The 25,254-nt window shown below is 37.2% G+C and overlaps 1 protein-coding gene across 28 annotated transcripts in view; it reads right to left on the bottom strand.

The window, feature by feature from the left end:
* SRSF11 (serine and arginine rich splicing factor 11) overlaps positions 1 to 25,254 on the bottom strand; it is a 46,291-nt gene that overhangs the window by 9,241 nt on the left and 11,796 nt on the right. For 11 of the 28 annotated variants that reach the window (XM_065520416.2, XM_065520412.2, XM_045368951.3 and 8 more), the window contains 7 exons: positions 20,896 to 21,120; positions 14,160 to 14,293; positions 10,347 to 10,456; positions 7,928 to 8,020; positions 7,137 to 7,186; positions 5,141 to 5,268; positions 3,216 to 3,297 (listed from right to left, as the gene is read on the bottom strand). In XM_065520416.2, coding sequence (XP_065376488.1) covers positions 3,216 to 3,297; positions 5,141 to 5,268; positions 7,137 to 7,186; positions 7,928 to 8,020; positions 10,347 to 10,456; positions 14,160 to 14,293; positions 20,896 to 21,095 — 797 coding nt within the window. In that variant the 5' untranslated portion in view covers positions 21,096 to 21,120. Of the gene's footprint in view, positions 1 to 1,832; positions 1,955 to 3,215; positions 3,298 to 5,140; positions 5,269 to 7,136; positions 7,187 to 7,927; positions 8,021 to 10,346; positions 10,457 to 14,159; positions 14,294 to 20,895; positions 21,349 to 25,254 lie in introns of those variants that run through there. The other 17 variants (XM_065520415.2, XM_065520408.2, XM_065520403.2 and 14 more) reach the window with 4 other exon arrangements.

The following is a 25,254-nucleotide window of genomic DNA, read 5'->3' on the forward strand; positions in this document are numbered from 1 at the left end:
CATATGAGCTTTTAACAGCCAGCCAAAGAGATTAGTGTAAAATATATTTAATAAAGTCAAAAAGCTTGTGAAAGTCACGATCATTTAACACACTAAGATGTGATGGTTAAGATATTACAACTGAGCTGGACTCATTGGCTTCTGTCACCCCAGCACTTTGGGAGGCCGAGGTGGACGAACAGCTCGAGCTCAGGAGTTTGAGACCAGCCTGGGCAACATGGCAAAACCCTGTCTCTTAACAACAACAAAAAAGGCGCAAAAATTAGCCAGGTGTGGTGGTGCATGCTTGTAGTCCCAGCTACTCAGGAGACTGAGGTGGGAGGATGGTTTGAGCTGGGGGGTGGGGTGTGTGTGTGAGTGTGTGTGTGTGCGTGCATGTGTGGTGGGGGTTCCCACAACTCACAACAATGATCTCTGTTACGATGTATCACGAGTATCTGGATTCAGGGATATATTTCACTTCTACTTTTCACTGGTCATAGTAAAGTAATTAATATTAAAATGAGAGTCCCAGTAATATTTAATATAAAGAAAAAGACATAGGTTCTTTCTTTTTTCTTTTTTAAGATGGAGTCTTGCTGTCACCACGCTGGAGTGCAGTGACGCAATCTTGGCTCACTGCAATCCCCGCCTTCCGGGTTCAAACAATTCTCCTGCCTCAGCCTCCCAAGCAGCTGGGATTACAGGTGCGCACGCCACCACTCCCAGTCAATTTTTGAATTTTTAGTAGAGATGGGGTTTCGCTATGTTGGCCAGGCTGGTCTCAATCTCCTGACCTCATGATCCACCCACCTCAGCCTCCCCAAGTGCTGAGATTACAGGCGTGAGCCACTGCACCCGGCCCAGGCTCTCCTTTTTAATAAGAGTTCGGTAAAGGGAAAGGAAACACATATCAATCGTAGTAATCATATTATGAAGTACATCCTGTTGCAGAGGTTAAACTAAACTATGAGAGCACTGTCATGGAAGATTAAGACTGCAAAGATTGTAACTTGAAGAAAGAAAAAGGAGCTCCTCAAGGTGGAAATGGAAGATGTGGGAAAACATTAGGCAGAAAGGATCATGAGCAAAAACATGAAGACATAAAGAAAATGATATGTTGAGGCAATTAGTCCCGTAACTTTTGGAGTGGCAAATGACACGTGTAAAAAGTAAACCAGACAGAACACTAAAGAACCCTGAAAGCCATTCTAAGGTTTTATCTATCACCTTATCAAGGCAATAAGGAGCTTCTCAGTATCTGTGACATGATCTATATTTGGGTTTCTGAAAGATATCTCTGAGAATGAGACAGACTAGGATAAGGTGGGTGACAGGGAATAAACATAGCATACAGGATAGATAATTCCTGTAATACTCCAAGAAATGACTTAAAATAAGAAAATGATATTAGAAGATAATAAAAACAGAGTGAAAAGGCCATCTCTGAGACAGAACAAATATGACTTTTTAGATATTTTATGATGTAAGTGCTTTTAATAGAGATGTGACAAAGTCTAGGATTTAAGTCACACTGCTCTTTAAAAAATCCTGACAATAACTAGGAGAAATGATTTTATCTAATCCTTGGTAAAAACTAAGGGGTAACAGACACTAAGAAAAGGCAGACAACTGACAGAACTAGGTTCCAGAACAGACGAACCCAGGAGTGAAGGTTTAAGAGTCAAATGGTGACTGGCTGGGCATGGTGGCTCATGCCTGTAATCCCAGCACTTTGGGAGGCCAAGGCGGGCGGATCACTTGAAGTTGGGGGTTTGAGATGAGCCTGACCAACATGGAAAAACCCCGTCTCTACTAAAAATACAAAATTAGCTGGGCGTGGTGACACACACCTGTAATCCCAGCTACTTGGGAGGCTGAGGCAGGAGAATTGCTTGAACCCATAGGCGGAGGTTGTGGTGAGCCGAGATTGTGCCACTGCACTCCAGGCTGGGCAACACGAGTGAGACTCCATCTCCAAAAAAAAAAAAAGTCAAGTGGTGGAGGGGTATGTAAAGTGAAGCTGAAACTAGCTGAAGTAACTGACCACAACTGGAACGTTCTAGTTCTGAATGTCAACCCTAAAAGGTTCTGACTAGAACCAGAATGCAATTAGGCCAATTAGGATTGAGTTTGGAAACTAAGAAAATCAAAGAATGGCCGAAATAGTTGGTGAATAACCTAGAGCAATGGCTTTCATGTTGTCATTTGCGCAAGTGTGGATGCTCTAAGACCCTTTTATGGGGTGCATAAAGTCAAAACTATTTTCAAAATAATAATAAATTACTGCCTTTTCCACTGTGTTGACGTTTGCAACAATGTCACAAAGGCCATAGTGGGTAGAAATACTGAACTCTTCAACACAAATCAAGGTAGGGGCTACTGAACTGCCCTAGGAGTCACTATCTTCTTCACTGGCACTTCTGTATGCACTTGTAGTAAAAGAAAAAAATAACGCCACTTTTATAAAGATGTCTTTGATGAAGCAGTAGAAGTTAATTTTATTAAATCTCCTTAGAGTACTATTAACATAGTAGCAAAATTAAATCTAGTCTCTTGAGTAAATATTCTGTGTGATGAAATGGAAAGTATGCATAAATCACTTCTGATGCTTACGAAGTATAATGGCTATATTAAAGAAGACACCTGTGTGAGTTATGAGCTGAACTAACTGCTTTTTCATTATCACCTTTGAGAATCTACAAAATGATTACTCAGACTTGTGTATTTGGCAGACAATTTTTTGAAAAATAAATGAAGTCTATTATATAAGGAAAACAGATGAGTTTGTTACAAATAATAAAAATCTGAGAAAATTAAATTTTGGAAAATGACTCCATTGTTATGAGCATGCCAGATTCCTAGTACTTGCATTTTACTGATGAGATCTAAGGTGATATTACCAGATGTCATTTTTTGATACTAGGTAACAAATACAAGTCAGTAATTTGGAAACTTGTATAATTCAATGAATCAATTATTTTTCATTTTGTTGCTCAAGTTCCAATGCTTTCCTACCACCTCTGAATTTTTTGGGGTTTTAAAGTATAAATCATCTATTTCGTCTGTACCTTTTCTTACTTTATACATGTGTGAACAGACATTCACACACTCTAACAGCAGAGGTTACTAAAACACTTTAACTAGAGGCTAACAGATTAATAGCAAATTGAAAAAGATGTGACATATGTAAGCTATCTTTGTCTAAGGTATAACTGACTAAAAAGCAACCTAACCTGTGTCTAGAAGATGAGGGAGTCCTCCTCCTCCTAGAACGTGATCTTGATCTTGAATGCCTTCTTTTTTCTTCTTTCTTATCTATATTTAAAAGAAAAGGAACTCGCATTTAGAAGTCATTAAATAGGGGCCAGACGCAGTGGCTCATCCCTGTAATCACAGCACTTTGAGAGGCTGAAGTGGGAGCAGCACTTCAGTCCACGAGTTCAAGACCAACCTGGGCGATATAGTGAGGCCTCATCTCTACAAAAAATACAAAAATTAGCTGGGCATGGTGGTGTGTGCCTGTGATCCCAGCTACCTGGGGAGGCTGAGCTGGGAGGATTGCTCGAGCCTGGAGATGCAGGGTGCAGTGAGCTGTGATTGCACCACTGCACTCCAGCCTCGGCAACAGAGACTCTAAAAATCATATCAAATAGGAAGATTAATCCCTTTCAGAAGTTATTCTAATAATTTTTCACCTTAGTTTTCAGTTTTTACATACAACCCTTGAATGTTACAAGCAACCATTTTACAACTATGATTTTGACGCTTACTGAAATACTATAAATTATAAATCATCCAAGCTTTTGGTAGATCCAAATTAGACTTCTAGTTCTCAGCTAGCTAAAGGTTCCTTTGACTATTTTACTTGCCAGACTTAAAAGGCTGTGAAATGTTTTCTGTAAAGCAATCGATAAAGAGGCTAAATTTCTCATTCTTTGGCTCTAATTTACTCTTGACAAGGTTCTAAATGAGGGAGTCCCTTTTCCATTCCTTGGTTCTTCACAGATTCAGTATTTGGCCCCCAAATGCAGAAAGTCATGATTCACTCACTGATTTTAGTCCACTTCTGTGACAGAATCAGATTTTAGTAAGCTAGCTCGCTTCCTATTATCTGTTCATCACTCCTCTTACCTACCAATCTTTAACTGTGTAAGTATAGAAAGGGGATCTACAACTACACATAAGGAATTTCTTAACTGGGGACATAACAAGAGAAATAAAGCCATTGTATTCTACACTCATTGACTATCATCAAAGTGAGATTGAGTTTCTTCCACATTTAAGTCATGTCATTAATAGGGTTCAATACATTATGAATGTCATTATCAATAATAAATTCATAAAAATATTGGTAAAAACATCGGTTCATAAACTACATTTAGTCATTTTAGTCATATGTTTTCAATAAAAACAGCAGTTAGAACACGGTGTGTAGTAAACTTTACATAGACCCGGCTGTGCTATCTAAAAGCTCCTATTGCTTGCCATGTGACTGTGGCTAATTATTTGACATTTTATTGGTTAAATAACATAACACATATAAAGCATTTGGTATCAGTTTATCCACTATTATACTTTAAAATTATTTTCCTAATACTAGGCATATTAAAAAACATTCCCATTTATTAAATGAATAAGATATTTATAAGAAAGAAAATCCAGGGCCATAGATCTAAATATATATGGGCAGATAATAATGGTATCTATTCATTTAATCTCAAAAAGACAATCTGCAAAGAAGACAACTAATTTTCTTTAAAGAAATAACACTTTAAAGAGAAGTATTTTCACTAGGTTCTCTTGATCAATGAAAAAATTTAAAATTAGGCTATCTCAACTTAGATAAACATAAATAATTATATCAAGTATTAGATAATCCTGCTGATTTTTTGGACTGGATTAACCATTGCTGTGGAAGGCCGTCCTGTTTGTTGCAGCATATCTAGCAACATGTTGGCCCTTCGCCCTCTAGATACAGTTGGCACTCCTGTGACCACCATAACTGTCTCCAAATATGTCTGAGTGGCACTCAACTATTCAATCTTTTTATCAGAATTTAGAACATTTTAAACGACTGGGGTGTCATTCCACACAATTCCACATGTGAAAGTCATTTTTGCCAAGAATCACACAACAAAACTGCATAAACATTGTTTACCTGGTTCTATAGCAGCAGAAATTAGGGACTGTGCTTCTCGTACTCTTTTCATTGCTTCCTCTATTTCTTTACTAGAGGTATCCGATTTTAGACTTGGTGAAACGAGACCAGCAGCTACATGATTCAACCTGAAACAGAATCAAGAAATGGTATCTGAAATATTTTAAAATGCACACCAGCATTTCAAATAAATAAGTATATAATACCATTTTAGCAAAATATTCCTTCAAAAAAACGGAGGGGAGGACTCCATGATAACTTTGGTAAACTACATATAGTATAGCACTGTTTTGAATATTTACAAGTATTTGTTTTAATGACTAAGAGTCATCTGGAATTAGAAAAATACCTTTGCTGAACATCCACTGACTTTCCATAAACAAACACATTTTTAGAAATGCCAGTACAAGAAAATATGCTGATGCTAAGAACATTTTTTCATATAAATTAAAAATTTTTGGCCAGGTGTGGTGGCTCACAGCTGTAATCCCAGCACTTTGGGAGGCCAAGGTGGGCGGATCATGAGGTCAGAAGATCGAGATCATCCTGGGTAACATGATGACACCCTATCTCTACTCAAAATACAAAAAACTAGCCAGGCGTGGTGGCGGGTGCCTGTAGTCCCAGCTACTCGGGAGGCTGAGACAGCAGAATTGCTTGAACCTGGGAGGCAGAGCTTGCAGTGAGCTGAGATTGCGCCACTGCACCCCAGCCTGGGGGACAGAGCAAGATTCCGTCTAAAAAAACAAAAATAAAATAAATAAACAAAAAAAGTTTATGACATAGTAATTTTGCGGAGGAAGAACATTACCTTTTACTCTGTAGATGGGGAGGAACTAAGGCAGAGACCAACGGCCCACCAAAATTACACATGAGATCTTGAGTGGAAAGGCTAAAGATGCCCCTTACAGGTTAACACATGTAAAAAAATATTATAGGCCAGGCACGGTGGCTCACGCCTGTGAGCCCAGCACTTTGGGAGGCCGTGGCGGGTGGATCATGAGGTCAGGAGATCCAGACCATTCTGGCTAACATGGTGCAACCTCGTCTCTACTAAAAGTACAAAAAATTAGCCGGACGTGGTGGCATGCGCCTGTAGTCCCAGCTACTCGGGAGGCTGAGGCAGAAGAATTGCTTGAATCTGGGAGGCGGAGGTTGCAGTGAGCCGAGATTGCGCCACTGCACTCCAGCTTTGGTAACAGAGTGAGACTTATCTCAAAAAAAAAAAAGAAAGAAAACAAAAGATTACAGACACCAAATTTAGTAGTTATTTGTGGGCAGAATGGGAAATGTACTAAATAATGGGTACACAGGAAGCTTCAACTGTATTGGTATTATTTTATTTTATAAGCTGGGTGATGGGTACATGCTTGGTTTTATTTTTAGATAATTTCTAACAAAAAAGGCCACTGACTACTGAAGTTGAACGATTCTGTCCTTCTTTCCATGCTCCCTCACTTACTGATAGGGGCTTTCACCAAGTTAAGGGGAAAAGGTATAAAGTTCAAATTTATTATGCCAAGAAATAACCAGTGAAAAAAACTGATGAATTTGTCACATTATCAAGTCGGAAACAATTTCTGTGACAGCATGAAGAGCACTTATTAAAAGCACTAAGAGAAAATGTTGGCTCTTAATTATATAATATGTAATACTACTTTGCTCTGGGATAGTGATTCCCTCAGCTTTACCTCTAACTCCTACTATCTTCAGGACTCAGCCTCTGATGTTCAAACTAAGTTGTCCCCTTAATAATTCTTTTGCTATCATCCAGGTATAAGTCATTTACAATTACTATTCAAGACTCAAATGACACTAAAAGTATTTTAGAGGGGCTGGCTTACTTCTGTATTTCTCTCCTTGTTTCTAGGTAACAATATATATTGCTTGTCTTGAGAAAGGAAACTTGATAACTTTCTTATAAGCTATCAAAAAAAACTCTAGTTCTGTAGACATTCAGATATCACATCAATGAAAACAAAGAAAAAACCCTTACTTGGGATCAACAGTACTCATAAGCTTCAGCAACTGATCCGCAGCAAGAGACTGCAAAAAATAAAACATAAGAACAATGAGAATACATAAAACAATAACTAATATTTTCTGAGTTATGTTGAAATGCCCTGGGACAAACTGCCAAACCTACAAGTATGCTGTAGGCAGAAAACTGAACAACAGAAATCCATGCAAACTAAATGCCGTGAAACATACATTTTTTTTAGTAGCCACATTGAAAAAGAAAAAAGAAAAAAAAAAGAAACCGGTGACATCAGTCGCTACAGTATTGGATAGAGCAGCTTTAGCAAGTTATATAAAGATTATGAGGCTGAACAGTCTTGATATTATACAATTGTCTCCTTTAAGACTTTTTGACATAAAGAAATATGTAAAACTCCAAACAGGTTAGCCAATATAATACAAAAGATCTCTACAAAGTAAGAACTTCAGAAACAAAGGTTAGCTAAATTACAATAAAAGAAAAACTTCCATTATAGAAAAATTATAAACCACATTCCTATCTTTTCATGACTATTTACTCTGACTGTATGACACACTGATAATGTATTGGCTTCTTGTGAACCTATTTTCTATTTTGAACTATATATAAAAAAAATCCATGAACGGATAAGGAGTTAGTCATTCAGTGACTGTTTAAAGCTCTAACAAGTTTAAATAAGAAAAAAATTACTACAATATAGCCATTAGCTCCTGCTCTTGAAATGCAAACCAACAGCAAACAGATTTTCTGTAAAAATGGGTGAAAAACTTGAAGTTGCTAAGTTATACCTGAGAGTTCAAGTTTGCTCCAGGAAGCCCAAGTGCAGCAAGGGCAGGATCAAGAGTAGGAGCCCCCAAAGCAGCCAGTGGAACAGCGCCAATCTGTGAAATGTCAAATTTTATTTATGTAAAGCTTCATTTCAGTTCCTTATACCAGGGGTTAATACTTTTTTAATGTAAAGGGTCAGATAACTTCAGTTTTCAGGCTACATGGTCTCTGGTCTCTGTACAACTACTCAGTTGTACACAAATCCATATGACTACTGCTATCGTAGCTTGAAAGCAGCCAGAGACAATAAACTACACAAATGGCTGTGGTCCAATAACAATATTAATAGAAACAGGGTCTTGCTCTCTATGACACCCATGTTCCATCCATTACAACACATTTCCCCCCTAAACCCTAGATTAAGACAAAAAGACAAAATATTTCAACATATTCTTGTGCTGATTTTAATTATTTACTGCTTCTCAGGATCAAAATCTACTATTCTTTGCCCTGCTGTTTTGTGATACTGGAGGCAGGACCTTTAGAAAGCATTTCTCCTTTGACAGCTGCCATGATATAACACTTCATTTGGAAAGAGTGCTGGAAGGACACTAAGGAAGGGGCTCTTCCTGGTTCCTGTGTCCCGTGATCATTCCTGTACCACCATGTCAAACCCCAGCAGCCTTCACCTCTCAGTGGGTTTCAGTATCAACTCCTTACGCAGCTCCCCAGGGCACCCAAGAGAACTTCTTTATTAGTCATTCTTCCAAAAACAAATCTAAATTTCAGCATAGATGGGGAAAGAGGAGTCCCCTAAACTAAATGGGTTTGTGTTCCTTCTGCTTCAGCCTCAGAGGTAGTGGTTGTTTCTTATACTTGTGATTCCTGTATTCATTAGAGTTCCCCAAGTAATCTCTTATCACTAGTTAGTAATTCCTTAAATGTTCCCTGTTCAAATTACTGCAGGGTTCTGCAACCTGCTTGACACAATTCTGATTAATGCATAATGTAATAGACACAAACCAGGAAAGTGAGGCTGCTTTAAAACCATCTGTAGCTTTTGAAACAGCCTCACTTTCTCCACACTGTGCTACAAGTTCTCCTTGTTTCAATTTATTTAGTAAATACAAACTATCAAACTTTCTATAATTTAACTGTTTATTCAGTACAGGCAAAATGCTGTGTTAATACTACTTTAACTTACTGTCCAACATAGCTATTGCATACATTAAAGGAATTTAGAAAATTACTCAGATTTGGACTGGGCGCGGTGGCTCACGCCTGCAATCCCAGCACTTTGGGAGGCCAAGGCGGGCAGATCACTTGAGGTCAAGAGTTCAAGACCAGCCTGGCCAACATGGTGAAACCCCACCCTTGCTAAAAATACAAAAATGAGCTGGGCATGGTGGCGCGCCTGTAGTCACAGCTATTTGGGAGGCTGGGGCAAAATCGCTTGAACCAGGGAGGTGGAGACTGCAGTGAGCCAACATTGTGCCATTGCACTCCGGCCTAGGTGATAGGGTGAGACTCTGTCCATCTCAAAAAAACAAAAACAAAAACAAACAAAAAACCCAACAAAAACACAAAAACCAAAAAAAAAAAAAACAAAGAAAAAAGAAAATTACCCAGATCCTCATTTTATAGGTTAAAAAAACCCCTCAGAGTTAAGTGATAAAAGTCACACCCAAAAAGCTTAAGAACTCCTCATCTTTCATTTTATAGTTCACTTCAGTTAAGAGTCAATTAGTCAATTATTTACACAGGCAAAATGATATACTAAAAAGAATGCTTTTATAAATTTCCAGGTGAGGCTCATCATTCACTACAATCTTTGAAACTACTGACCAGTTACAATCTCATTAATTAGAATACACCGTATTTAAAGTGTCTTTTAGTTCTAAAATGGTAAGCTTCCTACAGCATTGTCAGTGTTAGAAACACTATTGCAACCAGTTTTCTTTCATGTTCCCATATCAAACGTCACCATCAAGAATCGCCTTTGTTTTCAAGCCAAATACGTAAAAGTAACAGGAAAAGATAAAGGGGAAGGAAAAAAAACCCACGAAGGGCTCACTTGTGAAATTTGAACCTCAGTTTTCTTTCCTGGTCCAAATGAACACATTTTTAACAGTGTGTTCAGAGAAGTGTTCGTGCCTCATGAGACGGTTCCAAAACTACTTAGGGTTATTTTGAAAGCCAGTGGTAAAAGTGATATAACAGATATTTTACGATTTTCAGAATGTTCTTAAAATACAAAAGTCTAAGAGATCCTCTATACTATTTGTGATTTCGATATAGCCCTTTACAATACTGTACACATGATAATGCTATCTCAACTAGAATCTCATGAGTACCTACAAAGCTCAAATATGTTTAGCTTTATCCACAATTCTGTGTTTTCTTCCCCCCCATCTTTTAAGAATTCAATAGAATGAGTACCTGGGTAAGTGGGTTAGGAGTAGGCAGGAGTCCACCACCAGGCAGAAGACCTGCCACTGCATTAGCTGGTGCCAACAGAGACAAAGCCTTAGCTTCATCAGGAATAACTCCTGCAGAGAAACATCCTTGCATTAGAACACATTCTTTTCTAAGACAGAAAACACACAAAAACACCCAGAAAATGTCTCCCTGATACACCACCTGAGTTTGTTGAAAGTACTTATGTTCGCTAAAATACAAAGCTTGATTTCTATGATTATTTATCATTAATTTTATGTCAGAATGAACTTCAATGTGTGAAAATTTTTTCCTTTTTCTCTACAAATGGTTAAGTTTCTAGAGTAAAAAAAAAATAGCACAATACACACTACTTTTTTGTTAACACTGCCAAGATTTCATCACCTGTACTCGATTTTTAAGTCATGAACCAAACGTAAGCAAGCACAGTCGGTTCTCCAGGGGTGTGCTCTCAACTTTCAAAAGCTGTTTTATGAACAACGACTCGTGTCGGCTGCTTCACTATAAAGCACACAGAAAAATCAAGATACACAAGACAAAAAAAGTTTGATTTAGGGGTTAATAATATGGTACAGTTACTATGATTTTCTTTTACACCTACCATACAAATTTTGTAAAAATTAAGAGAAGAAAGTATGTAAAGGAAATATTCTGTTGGAATCAAGCGTAGGGCTTTTGCTGACTCATGAAAATGAATATGAATGTTTCTGAAGGTCTCTGAATACACACAGGATGTGTGCATGGGAGTGAGAGAGAGAGAGAGATAGGTAAAACAACATGGCACATTCCTTACCTGTACAGTAAAATGCTTTATGTTTCGCCATGTGCCATGCTAACCATACCAAAAAATGCTGCTATATAGTGCCAGTTGAAAAGCTAACTTAGCCAAACTCCTTAATCCAAAAATGACATATATATCTGTTTTTAAAGCCTAATCTGTGTACAGATAAAATCTAAGGGTCCTAAAACAAATATTTATGTAGACAATTTAAATTCTATCCAACAGCAAAAGCCCTATACAGATGGATTAATCTGTTAATGTGCCCAAGCCCCCAAAATGAGAGTTCAATAATACAATTAAACTACATATTTGCAAATACCAGTAGTATTTCTGTAATACATATTAAGAAACTGCATCTCATCATAAAACATACAATATGTACAGGGCACTTAAGAGAAACTGGATAAGCTGCAGAAGAAAACTGTTGGGTGGTATTTTCAGCAGGGCCTGGTATATAGTTCAGGCTGAACCAGGGAAAAGAACTGTAAAACACAACAACAAAAAAGAAAAACCACTGTTAAATAAAGGTAATGGTTCCTTCCACCTATACTGAGAAGTGCCGATAATATAAACAAATGTATACTACACAGCACTGTTATCTTGCTTGTGTCAGAGCTGTCATCAATTTAGATACCAAGAGTTATGGAGGGGAAGGGGGAGAAGATCATTTAGATATAGGGCAGTAATGCATCAATATTAACAAACCTACAAAGATTATGGGATAATTTTGCATGCAAAATTATGTCTCAAGAGGATATATTCAGTAACAACATCTTACTCAAATTAGTGCATTTGCAACATTTCTGGCAAACTAAAATCCTCTTGAATTTATTGTGAGACACCTGATAGAAGATCTGCATCCATTAAAAAAAAAAAAAAAGTCATGCATCTGATCCTCTGATTAAAAAAAGACTATTTAAAAATAAAACTACAATTTAAAAATAGCAATGAGGCCCCTCACCAGTTAATTTTCATGCGTCAAGAGTATTTTTTTTACTGCTGCTTTGATAGAACCATGAAATACTGCATGAATGTGTAGAAATGAAAGAAAAAGAAACAGACAAAAGAAACAAACATTAACCAAGGAACCTAAAAAATCCCCAAATCCATTACTATTAAGAGTTCCTTCCAAATTAAGCTATCTTACTTTTACCAGTTAAGACTATTCCTTACCGTAGACTATGTCTACTGTTCTAAAACACTGACCAAGAGCTAACACCAAAGTGTAATAGCTAAATCTGGAGGGAATGGTATTTACTGGAGGTAACATTAATACAGCATATCATACCAGAATTAAATTCACCAACAATAGAATTCTGAATGAAATATTTCCCTAATTCTATATACTGTATATTCCTAAATATTTCACTTCCAAAAATAGGTCCAGAAAAATTACTACGGCCTGAAAATATTTATGAAAGTCATTTATATGATATACTGTATTATGTTCAGGGATTGGGAACTATAATACTTAGCCAATAAAAAATTTAAATTTACAGGCTAACCAAAATGTTTTACATATTACTCACATGATTTGACCCTTGTTCCAAGACCTATACTCTATTTTATTCATCCTGAATTTGAATTCTGTAAATTTTCTGTTGATGGTCTTATCCTACAACAGGCACACTGACATAAAAGAAATTGCTTAACCAAAACACACTAACTCAAAAATTTATCTATCTATATATTATAAAACCTTAAAACTTGGCTGATACACTTTAATATCATGGAGACAGAGGTAGTATTACATAACATGCCTTAATCCATTTACAAATATAATTTCTTTAAAAAAACCAGAGGCAATTTCTCTAAGTGTTAAGGACTAGACATTTCACAACTTTTACAAAGTATGGTGTAAATGTTCACATTTGTATTCAAAGATTTCAGATAGCATTATCAAGATTCCACTTCCACTGACCAGTTTATTAAGGAAAGGGGAAAGCATTTAAATCCTGGTCAGCATATTAAATTATTAACTTAAAATCCAGCAGTTTCATCATATTTCAATGATTCGAGTAAAATTTATAGTTACCAAAAAGCAAATCAAGCAGCAGTACATTGGGAACAAACTAATTATGAAATACGCCTTAGAAAATGTTACAAAATGGTATTAAAATTTCTTGTCACAGTGGCTTTTTAGATCCAAAAAACCTGCTCATTTTTTTTCTGTCAAATTACTTTAACAGCCTAAAATGTAAAAAGAGAGAAAATGTAGTTAACAAATGGTTACACCAGGAAAACACTTGGGGCACTTGAGTGCTTGCTGGCCTTTAGTTAATGTCTAGAATCCCCTGTAGCTGCAGAGGACCCACTGTTTTTCAGGCATCTGGAAGGGTTTTGCATTTGCCTTCTCCACTACAAAAATCACACACACAAATAACAGAGAGAAGAATTTATTATTTAGAGATATTCTAGAAATATAGCAAGAATGAACAAGAAAATCTGGCATAAATAAAACACCCAGTGCCCATTTGGCACCTAAGCTACAGGAAATCTTGAACTTTCACGAAAACCAAAATCGTTGTAACCCTTGGTATACTGAAATTCAATGTGGTTTTTTTTTTTTTTTTCCGATTATCAATGTGAGGAAACTTTAAGAAAATAAAATCAACCTACTCATTTATTTAAAACAGAAATAACATCATGCATTTATTTGAAGGCTCTGTAAGCATACATGGAGTGAATCATTTACTCTCAGGGCTTTTTCATAAAACTCAACATTAAATTAACTAAGTAGATGTATCTCAGGGTGTTACAATAAGGGACATGGTTTTAAACAACTTAAAAATGTTTTAAAAGAAAACAAAAGGTAAATACCTTATAATAACAGACTTAATTTCTCATTTTTAGAATTAAAAAAATCTGCAAGCAAAAATTACGGACTGCAGTATAACAAGGGTTTAAAAATGTTAATAGCTTAGATTTAACATGCTACTAATGCTCACTCTATATTTACTGAGGTAGATGGTCATCTTAGGATGCCCACATAGGTAGTTAAACAAAGCACAAACCTTCTGCATATGGTACGACTATCAAAGCTCTGTCAACGAATACAGTATTTGTCAGATGCTGTGCCACAACTGCTGAGTCTGGATCATGGAACTTAACAAAGCAGACACGAGATGAGACTGGCAAAGGTGAATCACTAAAAAATAAACAACATAAAAGAGAAACAGAGTATCAGTTAAAACAAATGCTAATTCACAAACCAACACATTTCAAAAGTAAAACAGATAAAAAAAAAAACACCTAACTGTATACTAACGTAGTTAAATTCAAAAGAAAACACTCTCAATAATATACTCTTCATTGAAATAATGTAGTGAATTGCAGTTCAGATAAAAACTTATAATCACAACTTATATTTACAGGGTATCAGGTTAAAAACAGTTTGGTACTAAAGTCTCAGAGACTGAGGGGACCACAAAATTGTCAGCAGTTTCTTTCATAATACTAATACCAGCTATTTTTAGATACAGGTAACAGTAGTTTGGGTTTAGAAACTTCCTTATGGCTTTCTCAGAGTAAGAAAGATGAACAATTTTTACATCAGGGACAAAAGAATATCAGGAGAAAGAACATGTACTCAACAATCAATGAGTTTTCTTGAACTGCATAATAAACAGGTCCCATGCCCTGCGCTCTTTCACCCACAGCATATAATAAGAACTCTTACACACTATAAATAATCAAGGATTTCTGGCTTGGAGCACTTTCAGATAAAAGAAAAAATTTAGGTACACATGGAAGTAGTACTATGCTCCACTAGTGCTACCTTGTAAAGTTTCAATAAGCAAAAGGGCCAGTTCCCTCAGCAAATTACTTCCTTAGGTAAAGAAAGACAAGTGCTAAACGGCAAGCTATAGCAGTGTAGGTAAGATAGGTAACACAGGAAGCAGGGTTTTTTTCAACTGTTAAGTTACAGGGTAGTTCAAATTTCTGCCTTGAAACTCTGTGCAAGAATGCAGGGATGACTCAAGCCCATACCAAAAGTTATTTGGAAAGCTAGTGCCCTAAGGCAGAAATAAACACACCATCCCTAGTTAATACACTCTAATGTGTATTAGAGTCATGGGGGGGGGGAGTTGGGGGTAATTCACACTCTTCGATCCACATCAATTAAATCACGATCTCTGATGAAGTTTGAGCTCTTTCTCCTTTAATTCTCTCTGACAATTTTATGCACCTGAGGTGCAAAACTACTTCATTGTAACGTTAATATAACACATCAAAGGACTCATTAATGAAAAGGAAAATCCTATTTTAACACTATCTGAATGAGGCTTCAGTTTCTAACAAATGAAACACACTCATGTGTACATAAAATTGCATTGCATCAGATTTGGTTATACTAAGAATTTCAGATTCATTGTTGAAAAATAATTTATTTTAGGCCTAACAAAAAACCCCACAATTTTTAACATGATGCTCTACATGGCCTGAGAACTCAAACCCATTACAACTTCTGATACAAGTTTCCCTACAAGGATCTCCCAGGCTAAGCACAGACCCTAACCCAAGATCAAAGCAAAATTAACAGGGTATCCACAAGCAAGTTAAGCTACCTTGTTATATAGGCTCACTGTTGAATGTTTCTTAAAGAATACAGTGGTTTTTAGATGTGAAACACTGCTGGTATAAAATTTAACAATGTTGCACCTGCAGTAGTAAAAAGAATGTTTTAGCAATTTCTCCTTAAAGAAATAGGAGGGGTCTTACTATGTTGACCAGCCTCCCACTCCAGCTTCCAAAATAGATGGGGCTGCAGGTGTGCCTCACTGTCAAGTACTTTAGCAGGTTTAGTAGGCTATGGCACTTCACATTTCTTTGCTGACATCCATGTTTCCATCACTAAATTACAAAGCTCTTTTAATGCTATCATCTCTAATCTTAACACCCAACACGATAGTGTTGGGAAATAGCGGGCACTTAACACTTCTTAAAAACTAGCCTCTACCAATTCTTTAACACTTTTTATTGTTATCTTATGAAAAGAAATGACTCCAAATATGGTATTTTTAATGAACAGTTCCTTAGGAAAAAAAAATACTGCCCCCGTGCTCAAATTGTATTCTTTATACTTGGCAACCTTAAAGGGCCTCATATTTTTTTTCCTACCCATTAATATCATAGGAATGCTCCAATTATTTTGGCTATCTCAAAACCTGTTAAGAGATGGTACGGTACAGACTAAATATGAATTTGAATACTATGAATAAGATAGTAATTCAGAAAGGAAAATATAATTTCATCTCTCTCCACTTCAAATGGCCTCCTTTAGATGGATTTAAAACAAGTTTTTGTTAGTATCTGGGCCCAGAATTACATTCTTAATTAAAATTTGCCTTTTTTTTTTTTTTTTTGAGATGGAGTTTCGCTCTTGTAGCCCAGGCTGGAGTGCAATGGCACAATCTCGGCTCACCGCAACCTCCGCCTCCCAGGTTCAAGTAATTCTCCTGCCTCAGCCTCCCGAGTAGCTGGGATTACACGCATGCGCCACCACATCTGGCTAATTTTTGTATTTTTAGCAGAGACATGGTTTCATCATTTAGTCAGGCTAGTCTTGAACTCCTGACCTCATGTGATCCACCTGCCTCAGCCTCCTAATAAAATTTATCTTAGTAAGATAATATAAGATAGAGGACTGATGCCTGAAATTAATTTTTGTGCTCTAAAATTCTGTGGAAGTACTGCTTCCAAATATGACATGTATTTTACTCTGTATCTCTTAAAAATTAATATAAAGTAGGGAGAAATGAGGAACAAGATAGGTAAAGTGAGTCCTGCATGCCACTTCTGTCCTCCATGACTGGCTGTACAGTTTTTAACAGTTCTTACGTGTCCTCTGAGGGCTATTTCAGAATCTTCTAGGCTATATACAGAAAACCGAGATTTCTGTTGTTCACCTAAGGTCTGTAGAGAATCTTTTTTATGTGAAGGCCCAGATTCTTAACATGGTATTCATGCCTACTAACATACCAGAATTTCAGGTTTAGGCCACTGATATCAGCCTTTCAACTTCCACCTTAATAGTGTGCTAAGTGGAGAATTTTGAGCTCATAAATGAAAGTATCTCCAAAACCCAAAAAAGGAGGTGTGTGACAAAGAGGACATTAACCTGAAAACTTGACTGTTGACCTCATGTGCCCCCTCCTCACTACATAAAGAAATATACAGTAAAATGGTACATTTATTAAAACCATTTTTTCTTTAAAGATGCACTAAACTCTTTCCCTTACCTAATATACTAATTTATACTTATATGACCATTAAAGTATCCATTTTGGGTCACTGAAAAGTTACTAATGAACTTCAATTTATCTCGGTATTACAGCAGCCTTAAGTTACTGCATAGCTGTGACATACTTCACTGGGATCATTACCTGATACCTGATAAGCACTTTGCTGGGCAATCCCACTAAAAGAAAGCATGTGAAGATCTTACAAGTTACTTGGCTAAATCAACAAACTCCTGATCAAGTGGTAAAGGAGAGTCACAACTTGGGTTCGAGGTCTAGTTCTGACACTGGCAGTATGGCCTGGGCATACAAAAAATACCTATGTAAATTTCAGTTCACGAACTTGTAAAACAGGGTCAAAAACATTTTTTCCTCTAGGTTTGTAAGGATTAAGATAAATTTAGAAAGCAAGTAACTCACAATAGACATTCAAACAATGCTGCATTTCCAATACACATTTCAGAAACAACCAGAATCAAAACAGTTTAACAAGAGTATATGTGGGGTACACTGACAGATGCTTTCAAATAGCTGCAGAGCCATCATGCTGTAGAGAGGGTTAGAATATCCCCTATTGTAAAGATAGTATCTTTATTTCTCAGTGAAATTATAGGCCAGAAATTCTGGTTTAAAAGAAGGAATAGATGGATTTAACAATGACAATGCAGGAAATCACCTTGAGCAGGTTGTCACTGAAATGTCTGTCATAATCCTGGAAATATTTCCCCAAAATAGGCATTCAGAACCAAAATGAAGAGTTTCAGTAGGTGTGGGTGAGGTTCAGTCATATATGTATTTTAAAGCACCTCAATATTCTACAGGAGAGAAGTTGTTAAACTTAACCTGTCAACTGGTGACAGGTGTTACAGAAAAAAGGTAGTGTTAAGTAGAATAAAGCAGCAGCAGAGGTGCTTTATTTTACACAGGGTGGTCTGGGAAGGTTTCTCTGATTAAAGTGACATTGGAAAAACAAAAGTAGTTAAGCATGTCACAGATATGTCTAGGGGAAAAAGAGTTACAGGTGCATGTCACCGCCTTCTTGGGGGAAATCACAGTTTTCCCTCAGTATCCATGGTTTCAGGACTCCCTGCAGATAACAAATTCCAGATGCTCAAGTCTCTTATATAAAATGATGTAGGGAGGGGGAAGATGTGGAGGAAAAATAAAATCATGGCGTATTACCTGTGCACATCCTCTTGTATACTTCAAATCTCTTGATTACTTATAATACCTAATACAATGTAAATACTTGTACTGTTTAGGGAGTGACGACAAGAAAAAAGTCTGTACATGTTCAGTACAGACGCTCTCTCCTATTTTCAATTCACAGTGGGCTGAATCCATGGATGTGGAACCCAGAGATGAAGAAGGCCAACTGTGTATCGATACTAGTTACAATCAGGTGACCTGTTCACAACAGACAGAATTTTATGTAATCTGAGCCATTCAATGTTACGAGTAAATATTTTTGGAATGGTGAACCCTGTGGACCACTGGGAATCCACAGCAAATTATCCCTGGCAAGTTTACTGTTGAAAGCTCTACTAAGTTGATAGAAACTACCAACAAAGTATATGCAACTTGTACAAGTCAGATTAGTTTATTGAAACTTATAGTTAAAAAAACCAAAATGCAACATCAAGTAAATAAAAGTAGCCATCTACATTACTGATCAAATGTAGAATGCCACTAGTAACATTTAACTTATTGTAACCCCGTACATTTTAAAAGACAAAATGATCTTGTATGTGGAAAGATAAGTCAGAGTAAAAATGTGTCAATTTATCTCTCTTTCTCTCAATACCGGGAAAGGAGTCCTTTTAATGCAGAGTATCCAGATCATATAGTTTAGGGAGAAATTCTCAAGCGCACACTAGCTGTCCTGGTTATGAAGGAACTACTCGTTTGATTACAAAACAGAAAGACTCTGGTCCATCACAACTTCCTCTAAGATACTGGTCATGCATTAGGTAAAAGATGAACCAGTATAATGCCTACATCTCTCTCATCTTTTTTCTAAATGCATCATAAAACTACCTTCAGAGAATAAACAGCATTTAAAAGTCAGCAACTATAATAAAATTCTTGTAGGATTGGAAAGAATTGTCATAAATTGAATACTTCAAATATCCCACTAATAAAACGATTAAAATCATCCAATGTATCAGTATTTTCTGCTATTTTACTGTTAATTTTACAAGCTTAAAACAGTAAGTCTTGAGAAAACTGAACAACAGCATCTATTTTTGTATGTTCATATTATGAAAGCTATTTGTCCTTCATTACCAAATCAAGTATCTATCAAAATAACAGGAATAAAAACATATGTGTTTGTTCCCAGAACTCCATGGCATGCTATACTAAGTAAATCCTCTCCCCACATGTACATTTCCCTAAAAATTAGCAACATACCAATTTGAAAACACCAACAATCTTTGAAAATATTTTAAGTGGAAAGTGATGAAATATGTTAATACTTAACAAATATCTCATTATGATAAACTTTTGTCAATTATTTTATTGAGCAGAAAGTTAATGATTACCTGTACCGTAACAGTAGATTCTTAGAGAATTCCAATTTCCTGTTTAGTATTTAAGTGACATCATAAAATTCTCAATATATGGTGTTTACTGACAATGACACTTGAATTGTCACTTCTCCGCCAATAAGTCTTCCAAAAAGCAGAAGACTATTATTTTTATTCCAATTGTGTTTTAAAAGTACACCTTATCTTACTTCATAGCTTAACTATTTTTTCTTTACAATTAATCCATTTATTTAATATTCTTGCGATAGAAATAATTTTCAAAATAAAAGTGAAACGAAAGGATAAAAAGTCATACACTCTAATTCACATTTCAACATTTATAAAAATTCTTCTCAAGAACAACTGTGAAATATCACAAATCTGTGTGTTATTCAAACAAAGGAAAATCTCTGGTTTCAGATATAACCCGTTTTTTGACATTATAAAAATTAAGTAATCAGGCTCACTAAAGTAAGCGTCTGTCAAAAAGAATAAGATCTTTGAATTATATTGCTGGGCCAGAACCATATAACAGGAAGAGCAGTAAATGACCAACAACCTACAAAGTTCAACACTAAATTAACACAGGCATGAATAATTTTGTTTTCTTTCTTCCAAGAACGCAAAGAAAAAACAGTTTTTTAAAAAGGGGATTTAACCTATATACGCGTACAGAGTGCAGTTAGTCTTGTGTTAAGTCCGCAAAGCCAAACGACCACGTTGGCACAATTTAAGGCAGAAAAAAAAAAAATTCCCGAGAATAAGAGTCAGAGTTGCCTAATCCCAAAATGCCCTGGCCCTGCCTCTCTACATTTTTTTGCAGGCCTGGAACACAATCATCTTAAGTAAATGCAACAGCCACCAGCCACTCAAGCAGCCTGGCCCGGGGAAGCAGCGACAGAGGCCTAAGGAAATTGTGTGTGTGTTAGGCCTAGGCTGAGGCGGCGTTAGCAGGAACAGTGATGGTGGACGATACTCACTCCGGCGGGAAGAGGCGCAGTTCGTCGATCTTGCCTAGGAAACCGAAGAGAGTCCGCATCTGCTCAGAGCTAGCGCTCGGGGAGACATTAGTCACCTGGATTACCTCGGTGCCGCCGCCTCCGCCGCCACCACCTCCGCCACCGGGCCCGCCGCTGGGGCCCGGACCTGCAGTGCTGGGGACGACGGTAGTGTTGCTCATGGCGCTGCTCGGGTTCTCGCTCCTGCTTTAACACATCAAACACACAACAAACAGTGAGAAGGAGGGGGAAGAGGAACCGGTTCGCGGGAGAGAGGAGGGTGTCCGATGCTACAGCCTCTGCTTCTGCTGCCGTTGCCGCCGCCGCCGCCGTTTCTCCGCCCCGCTGCACGCCGCGGGGGAGGGGAAGAGAGCGCGCGAGCTCGAGACCACGAGAAAACAAACGGCCACCCCCCTTGCCTCCAACTACAGCACTAGCGGGCCCGAGCTCCCACAATGCCTTGCGGCGCAGGGCGCGTCAGCGTCGCCTCTACCCCGCGCAGGCCCAGCAATCCTCGCCCGCAGCCCGAGAAATGTGAGGCACCGCGGTCCAGAGAAAGGCGTTATCCACCTTCGTCTCTCGTTTTTTTCTTTTTCTTTGGAAGAGAGAAGAGGCACGTATAAACTTTTGTTTTTAAAAAAACATTCATCCCCCTGCAAAAAGTCACTTCAGCAACTATTCTTACTAAATGCTGCGCACGATATGTCTTCATATACTGATAATCATCTACAGATCTATCCAATTACTAATGATATTTAAACCCAAGCTAAGATGCCACCCCACCACCACCACTATAAAATGTCCCGGAATCTTAAATGTATCATGAATTTCGGTAACATTAAATCTGTAACCAATTTGTTTTGTCACAAACTTTTAGAAAGGATACATTTTAATATTACACTTACTAATAAGCGTTTTGTACATTTATTCATAATGAATGACTTTTTTTGAGTGACTTTTCTTTTTCTGGTCGCCCTGTCGCCGAGGCTGCAGTGCAGTGGCACCATCTTGGCTCACTGCGACCTCCGCTTCCTGTGTTGAAGCCATTCTCCTACCTCGGCCTCGTGAGTAGCTGGGATTACAGGCGCCTGCCATGACGCCCGGCTAAGTTTTGCATTTTTAGTAGACATGGGGTTTCACCATGTTGGCCAGGCTGGTCTCCAACTCCTGACCTCTGCAGATCCACCCGCCTTGGCCTCCCAAAGTGCTGGGATTACAGGCGCGTGAGCCACTGTGCCCAGTCAATTTCACAATAGCTGACTTTTTGGAAACACAGTTTACAGTACTTAAATATATTCAACTATATATTTCTAAAGAAAATACTGCAATTTCTCAAGAAAAACTTGTTTCACATACATATTCTTGCTTAAAATAATTTTGAAGCTTTTGACTATTAAAAAAATCCTTGCCTTAGTTTTCAACCTCATCTGAACTATTCTCTCAACTGCATCCAGCGTGTAGGCCAGTGACTTGTAGTGCCCCAAACATGACAAAAACCATAATATCTCTGTGCCTATATACCAGGTATTAATAACATCATTCATCTGTCATCTTCTGTAGAGCATTCCTTCCCTCACTGCTATGACTTCTGCAAGCTGTTAAGGCTTCCTCTTTTCTGCTAAGTAACAGAAGATACATATATTTATTACTGACATGTATCACTCAAAGTTGTGAGCTTCCTGGGTCAGTCCAGAACCTGGCACAATGTCTGTCACACAGTCAGTCCCAATACATGTGCTGGACACATGCACAAACATACCTTAATGACAATGTCATTTAAGACAGTTCACTAAATAATTTACTTGACCTTGAATGTTTTTAGAGGTAAAACTTTTAGAGGTTTTAGAGGTAAAAACAACTTGAAGCCTTACATTAGTGAATACTTCTTGGCACAGTGCAGTCAAGATGCAATATGTGAGAGATTAGAGCACAAGGTTATTGAGATTTGGATGTAGAGCCAACTGGCTGACTTTCACTAGTGCTTATACAGAAAATGGATGGATGGATTGAATGTGAGCCTCAGCAAAATTACAAATTATGGCCTTCATAGAAACCAACTAGCATTAGCTAGAGCCAAGACTTTTCAGAATTTTAAAGAAAAGCATATAGTTGTCCCTCAGTATCTGTGGAGGATTGGTTCCAGGACCCTCCCACAAATACCAGAACCAGAGGGTGCTCAAATCCCCTATATAAAATGGTATTGTGTAACAGTGCATTTGATCTGTATCCATGGGCTCCATGTATGTGGATTCAACCAACCTGGGACTGAAAATATTTGGGAAAAAATTGATGGTCTAAACATGTACAGACTTTTTATTTCTTGTCTAACAACTATTTACACAGCTCTTACACTGTATAATTATTAGTATAGAGATGATTTAAAATATTTGACAGGATGTGCACAGATTATATACACACACTATACTATTTTACATAAAGAATTTGAGCATCTGTGTATTTTGGTATCCTCTGGGTCCTGTTATCAATTCCCCATGAATACTCACCTCAGGACTGGTACGACTGTATTTGCACATAATGTAAGCACATACTCTCATACTCTTGTGTAACCCTTATCTAAAATGCTTGGGACCATAAGTGTTTTGGATTTTTAAAAAACATTTTGGAATATCTGCATTATATTTACTGATTTAGCATCCCTAATCCTAACATTTAAAATCTGAAATGCTCCAATAAGCATTTACTTTGTGTCACGTCAGTGCTCATAAAGTTTCAGATTTTTGAGCATTTTGGATTTTGGTTTTTTGGATTAGGGATACTCAACCTTTAATACTGAATACAATGTAAATGTTATGTAAATAGCTGTTATACTGCATTTCTAAAAACTTTTATTTTTAATGTCATTATTTTTTATTTTTTGAATATTTTTGATAGGGGTTGGCTAAACCCAAGTATGTGGAACACATGGTATGGAGGCTGATTGTACAACTAACTGCATGTCACTCATAAATATCTGTGAATACGAAGAATGGTAATTCATTTTCTCATTCTGAATCAGACATATGTAACTGCCAGTTACAGATTCTTAAATAGTTTAACATTTATTGTGAGTGCCTACTATATGCCACGCATGCTAAAATATTTGATGATAAAAGGACAAATAACAGAAGGTCAGGGTTCATGCCTTTTTCTTTTTTTCCTTAAATGTTAACACTTATTTATTCTCTGTGATGGGTACACATAAATCTTTTATATGACTCTACATTTTTCTGTATGTTGGACACATTTCATAATTAAAATTACAAATTCAAACCAAAGAAAAAGGTAGTTGTAATAAAATCCTTTAAACCACCAGAAGCCAATTTATGTACAATAACTTACTGAACAAATAGATGACACTTTGCTACAGAGAAACTAGGTGGCAAAAAGTTCATTCAAATGAGGAGGATTTTAAAATATTTTATTTTCAAATCATTTAGCAGCTACCAAAAAAAAAAAAAAATTACTGAATTTAAAGTTAGAAGGCTGGCTTAAAATACCAGCCCTGCTGGCCAGGCGCAGTGGCTCATGCCCAGCACTTTGGGAGGCTGAGGTGGGCAGATCACGAGGTCAGGAGATTGAGACCATCCTGGCTAACATGGTGAAACCCCATCTCTACTAAAAATACAAAACCAAAATTAGTTGGGTGTGGTGGCAGGTGCCTGTAGTCCCAGCTACCTGGGAGGCTGAGGCAGGAGAATGGCGTGAACCCAGGAGGCAGAGCTTGCAGAGAGCTGAGATTGCGCCACTGCACTCCAGCCTGGGCGACAGAGCGAGACTCTGTCTCAAAAAAAAAAAAAAAAAAAAACCCACACACAAAACAACAAGCAAGCAAACAAAAAACAACCAGCCCTGTCTTTAAGCATGTGATTTGAGGAAATTTCACTTAATTTCTAAAAATCTATGTCAGTTTGTCAGTCAAATGAAGAGCTGAATCATAATTTTGAAGATTCTTGTAGGTCTAATAGATTAAATAATTACATTAATGTCTGTTTTATATAGGAATAAGACATATACCTACAGACAAATGACAAATACATTAAAGCAAATAAATATAACCAATTTATGAGTTTTAAATCACTTCAGATTTATTTAGGCTCACAATTAAACAGGACTATAGAAAATATAGAATCTGGAGACAGGATTCATGCCTGTTTTATTCACTGTATCTACAACATCATTAAGAGGCAGTCAAAAAACTCACAAATTTCTTCAAATATTATGTACCTAACTGTATTCCAAGGATTTTCCTAGCTGCTGGAAATAGAGTAGGGAAAAGGAAGTGAATGTCCCTGATATCATAAAACTTCAGGTCTAGCATGGCAAACTTTCAATATAAAAACA

The sequence above is a fragment of the Macaca fascicularis genome, chromosome 1 (genome assembly GCF_037993035.2).
Source record: "Macaca fascicularis isolate 582-1 chromosome 1, T2T-MFA8v1.1".
Taxonomy (NCBI): Eukaryota; Metazoa; Chordata; class Mammalia; order Primates; family Cercopithecidae; genus Macaca; species Macaca fascicularis.